This window comes from Mus pahari, chromosome X (genome assembly GCF_900095145.1).
Source record: "Mus pahari chromosome X, PAHARI_EIJ_v1.1, whole genome shotgun sequence".
NCBI lineage: Eukaryota > Metazoa > Chordata > Mammalia > Rodentia > Muridae > Mus > Mus pahari.
Window position 1 is genome coordinate 115,898,839 of NC_034613.1, and position 6,185 is coordinate 115,905,023.

The 6,185-nt window shown below is 35.8% G+C and overlaps 1 protein-coding gene across 1 annotated transcript; it reads left to right on the top strand.

The window, feature by feature from the left end:
* The first annotated feature begins 5,106 nt into the window (after positions 1-5,106).
* On the top strand, positions 5,107-5,745 carry LOC110314173 (histone H2B type 1-A-like). Its single transcript, XM_021188634.1, has one exon. The coding sequence runs from the start codon at positions 5,107-5,109 to the stop codon at positions 5,743-5,745; it is 639 nt and encodes a 212-aa protein (XP_021044293.1).
* Positions 5,746-6,185: the final 440 nt, after the last annotated feature.

Sequence of the window (6,185 nt, forward strand, 5' to 3'; positions counted from 1 at the left end):
CAGGGGAACACCAGGGCCAAGAAGAGGGAGTGGGTGGGTCAGGGAGCAGCAGGGAGGAGGGTGTAGGGGACTTTGGTGATAGCATTTGAAATGTAAATGAAGTAAATACCTAATAAAAATTGAAAAAAATTAGGAATATGTACATATATAATATATATGCGTAATATATCATACAGCATGCATGAGGTATAATGTATAATTCATAATATGTAATTAATGATATATATTATATGCATATTTATTTATATTTTTACATGTATATATGAAGAGAATATTATAACCATATAATTATAAAAACATAAGTTTGATATTATAAATTATATTTATAAATATATGTTCACATATAAATATATTACATTTATTATTTGCTTTAAATGAAATTATATTAATATATTAAATATGTTAAATGTACTATATTAACTATTATATTAAATAATTACTATATTTAGATATAATTGTTTACTTCTTCACTTTACATCCCACCCACTGCTCCCTCCCATTTACCCCTCCCATAATCTTTCTCCAATCCCCCATCCCCCATCCCCCATCCCCTACTCCTTTGAGTTCGTGGGTTCCCCCTTGGTATCCCCTGACCCTGGTATATCAAATCTCTGTGAGGCTAGGTGCATCCTCTCCCACTCTGAAGCCAGACAAGACAGCCCAGCTAGAAAAACATATCCCACAGACAGGCAACAGCTTTTAGGATAACCCCCTCTCCAGTTGTTAAGGACCCACATGAAGACCAAGCTACACATCTGCTACATATGTGCAGGGAGGTCTAATTCCAGCCCATGTATGATCTTTGGTTGGTGGTTCAGACTCTGAGAGTCCCAAGGGTTCAGGTTAGTTGACTCTGTTTGTCTTCCTGTGAAATTCCTATCCCATTAAGAGCCCACAATCCTTCCTCCCATTCTTCCATAAGAGTCCCCAAGCTCCATCCACTGTTTGGCTGTGGGTATCTGCATCTGTGTGAGTCAGCTGCTGGGTGGAGCCTCTCAGAGGAGAGCCATGCTAGACTCCTGTCTTCAAGCATAACAGAGAACCATTAATAATGTCAGGAATAGGTGCTTGCCTATGGGATGGTTCTGAAATTGTGCTAGTTATTGATTGTCCATGAACTATTTATATATAATATAAAATATATTTATTATAAAATATATTCATAATATATTAAATATTTATATTATATCTTATTGTACTAAATATACCAAATTAAATATAATTTTATTCATATTTTATCAGTATTTTCTTTTTTATGTTCACTTGTTTTATTTGGTTTTTATAGTTTTTTGAATAAAAGTCATACAATGTATTCTTTTTTAATAGGTCATTTTATTTATTTACATTTCAAATGTTATCCGCCTTCTCTGTTTCCCCTCTGAAAACCTCTTCTTCCTTCTCCCTCCTCCCTCCCATCTCCCCCTGCTTTTATGAGGGTGCTCTAACACCTACCCACCCACTTCTGCCTCCCTACACTGGGGCATTGAGCCTTCATAGGACCAAGGGCCTCTCCTCGCATTGATGTCCAACAAGGCCATCCTCTGCTGCATATGCAGTGGAGCCATGGGTTCCTCCATGTGTTTGTTTTCTTTGGTTGGTGGTTTAGTCCCTGGGAGCTCTGTGGGTACTGGTTGGTTCATATTGTTGTTCCTCCTATGGGCTATAAACCCCTTCACTTCCTTCAGTCCTTTCTCTAACTCCTCCATTGGGGACCCCATGCTCAGTCCAATGGTTGGCTGAGAGCATCCACCTCTGCATTTGTCAGGCATTGGCAGAGCCTCTCAGGAGACAGCTATACCAGCAAAATCTTGTTGGCATATGCAATAGTGTCTGGGTTTGGTGTCTGCAGATGTGATGAATCCCTAGGTGGGTCAGTCTCTGGATGGCCTTTCCTTCAGTCTCTGCTCCACACTTTGTCTCTGTATTTCCTTTAGACGGGAGTTATTCTGCGTTAAAAATTTGGAGATGAGTGGGTGGCCCTATCCCCCAACCAGGGGCCTTGCATAACCTCTGGATATGGTCTCTACAAGTTCTCTCTCCCCTTTGTTATTTTAGCTAATCTCATCCCTGCTGTGTCCTGGAAGCCTCTTGTTTTCCTGGCATCTAAGGACCCAGCTATACCATTACTGGGCACATACCCAAAAGATGTGCCAACATATAACAAGGACACATGCTCCACTATGTTCATAGCAGCCTTGTTTATAATAGCCAGAAGCTGGAAACAACCCAGATGCCCCTTAACAGAAGAATGGATACAGAAACTGTGGTTCATTTACACAATGGAGTACTACTCAGGTATTAAAAACAATGAATTCATGAAATTCTTAGGCAAATGGATGGAACTAGAAAATATCATCCTGAATGAGGTAACTCAGTCACAAAAGAACCCACATGGTATGCATCCACTGATAAGTGGCTATTAGGAAAAAAGCTTGAAATACCCAAGATACAATTCACAAACCATATGAAGCTCAAGAAGAAGGAAGACCAAAATGTGGATGCTTCAGTTCTACTTAGAAGGAGGAACAAAATAATCATGGGAGGTAGAAGAAGGGCGGGACTTGGGAGGAAGAGAGGAAGGAGAGGAAAAAAGTGGAACAGGAGCAGGTGTGGGAAGAGACAGGGAGAAGTACTGAGGGTCAGGAAATCTTTATTTTCTATATTGTTAATATACTATGTTAAACTATATATAAATATATTATAATCATAAGTTATTTATTAGATTATAACAGTATATACAAATATATTATAAATAAATATAAACATATGTGTTTATATTTATTTATAATATATTTATATATTAAAAATAAATATAAACATATGTGTTTATATTTATAATATATTTATATATTAAATATTAATATTTATTTATTTATTTATTTATTTATTTATTTTGGTTTTTCGAGACAGGGTTTCTCTGTATAGCCCTGGCTGTCCTGAAACTCATCTTGTAGACCAGGCTGGCCTTGAACTCAGAAATCTGCCTCTGCCTCCCAAGAGCTGGGATTAAAGGTGCACGCCACCACACCCGGCTCATATAATATATTTTTATTTTATATATTATATTATATATTTATATTTATGTATTTATATATTTATATATTATATTATATATTTATATTTATGTATTTATATATATTTATATATAATATATTTAATTGTATATTTATAATATAAAACAATATATTTTCCTAAGCACTTAAAGTATTAGTATTAGGGTATTAGGTTTTTAGGAATATAATATATATTATATATAAATATATATTATATAATACATAATATATACTATATAATATATTACATATAATGCATAATATGTAATATATAGCATGATAATATATTTATATGTATATTTATATAGTTATAGATACTTATATGTATATATATTTATTTTTATATAAAATATAGAAAGAATATGATTATAACTATATAATTATAAAATATGATTATAATATTGCAAATATAAATTATAAATATAAATATTAATTATAAATGTAATAATTTAAGCATAAATTGTAAATATAATAATTTATAATGATTATATAATATATAAATATAAATTATAAATATGATAATAATATAATAATTTATAATATAAAACAAACAATATTAATATTAATATTAATATATTCAAATTCATATTTATAAATGAATATAAATATGTTTGTAAATATATTTATATATAAAAATATATAAATCATAAATATAATGTTAACAGCTATATTATACAATATAATTTATTATATTAAATGTTATATTACACTTATTTATTATGTTAAATGAAATTATATTAATGTTATGTTATAGTAAGTATATTAAATATATTAAATTATATTAATGCATTAAATTTATGTACAATTTTTTACACATAGTCACTTTATATCCTGCTCACTGCCTCCCTCCTGCTCACCCTCCCACAATCCTTTCTCCCATCCCTGTTCCCTTCTCCTCTAAGTGATTATTTCCTTACCCTGGCACAACAAATCTCTGCAAGGCTAGGGGCATCCTCTCCCACTGAAGCAGACAAGGCATCCCAGCTAGAAGAACAAAGCCCATGTACAGGCAACAGCTTTTGTGATAGCTCCAACTCCAGTTATATATTATCTATCTATTTCAAAATAGATAAAGATATTAGTTATTATATAATATTTATTGTGGTATATGATATAAATATATTTATGCATTCATATAATTATATAATATACATATTTCTAAATACTTAAATCATATTCCTAAATTTATATAGATTTACACACACACACACAAATATATGTATATATATATATATATATATATATATATATATATATATATATATAAAACGTGTGTGTGTAAAAGAACAATTAAAGAACAAGCGATGAATTTGAGAGAACAGGTAGAGGGGGATGCATGGCAGGAGTTGAAGGAAGAAAAAATGGAAAAGGAAAAATAATTTTACAATGCCAGGATGCTCACAGACCGCTGCGAGAGGGAGAGACCCACATGGATGTTTTTCAGCACCTTCAGAAAGTAGATAGCGAAGCTTTTCTTATGGCGTTTGATCAGACAGGCAGCTGTAAGCTCTTCTTCCTTGATGCGTTGGTGCTGGAGAAGGCGAAATGAGCGATGACGACGACGACGCATCTAGCGCTTCTTTCTCTAGCTTCAAAAGTAAAAAATATGAGAGAGTTTGGTGCAAACATGCTTAAGTTAATTTCTAAGGCTTGAGTTACTAAACTCGTGGTCTTGAAAAGAGCCCGAGTTGGAATACACTTTAAGGACTTTTTTTCTTTTAGTTGTATCTTTCAAAGCTGTAATGGCGGACCATCAGTCACCTAATGTGATTCTATAATGCTGTAATGCTCAGACAGGTAGCTTCCCCTCATGGAGAAACTAGAAGGTCCTGGGGAACCAGCTGGCCATAGGTGCCAACTAGAAAGACTATGCTAATCACATTGAGCGCTCATTTTGATTGGGCAATGTGTTGTCAGGCAGATAAACCATCCAATCATACTCAGTACCTGTTGTCCAATCAAATGTCAGGTTGGTTCATTACGCCATGTGCATAGTATGTTACCTCAGAAACCGCCATTTTCTGATTTTTTCATCCGGTCGGCGCCCTCAGCCATGGCGTCTACCACGGCTATGGATGTTCTGGAGGAGCTATCTTCGGATAGTTCCGAAGAACAGGTACAACTAAGAAAGCCCAAGAAAGCCAAAAGGGGAAAGGGCAGACCAAAGAAAGAGAAGCCGGCAAAGAAGGCCAAGAAAGAGAGGCAGGAGAAAGCAAAGCCGGAGAAAAAGCCGAAGAAGCCAGAGAAAGACAAGCAGGAGAAAGCGAAGCCAAAGAAGAAGCCCGAGCAAGAAAACCGTGAGCAAGAGACTCCTGAGCAGGAGAATCCCGAGTCAGAGGTGCAACGGTGTCGCTCACTTCGCCTTCGCGTCAAGGAAGAAGAGCGTAGAGCTGCCCGTCTGATCAGACGCCGTAAGAACAGCTTCGCTATCTACTTTCTGAAGGTGCTGAAAAACATCCATGTGGGTCTCTCCCTCTCGCAGCGGTCTGTGAACATCCTGGATTCATTCGTGAAGGATATGTTTGAAAGAATTGCATCCGAAGCCAGCTTCTTGGCCCGTCAAACCAAAAGCTCTACTATCAACTCCAGAGAGATCCAGACCGCTGTCCGACTTCTGCTTCCTCCTGAGCTCTGCAGGCGTGCAGTGGCCGAAGGAACCATGGCGATGGTCCGGTACATCTCCAACAAGTAAGCAGCTTTAACTTCAACAAAACCCAAAGGCTCTTTTCAGAGCCACCACTTCTCCTAAGAGAGCTGTAGCGTGAACATCTCCAGCAAATGCGTGACTTTGACTTTAAACCAAACAAAAATCCAAAGGCTCTTTTAGAGCCACTTCGCGGTTCAAGTTTGACCTCCAGAAGCCTCTGGCCCCTTCTTCAGGCATTCCCTATTAACTTAAAAAATAAAATGCTGTTTGTTATACCAAATGTTGCTTCTACTAGTTCATTTGGGGTTCCGCTGGCAAAGGGATAGGTTTTTCTTAATTTCACCGTATTTTGACAATTTTTTCCCTTTTGTTGAAATTTTTGTCACATATCCTGATTATGGTTTCCCTTCCCTCTGCACCTCTAAGTTTTTCCTCATATCCTCTCCCATCAGGATTCACCACCTTCGTATCTTTCATTAGAAAAC

What these genes read in the sequence shown, in the direction of transcription:
- LOC110314173 (XM_021188634.1), top strand. Translation starts at nt 5,107, where the DNA reads ATGGCGTCTACCACGGCTATGGATGTTCTGGAGGAGCTATCTTCGGAT.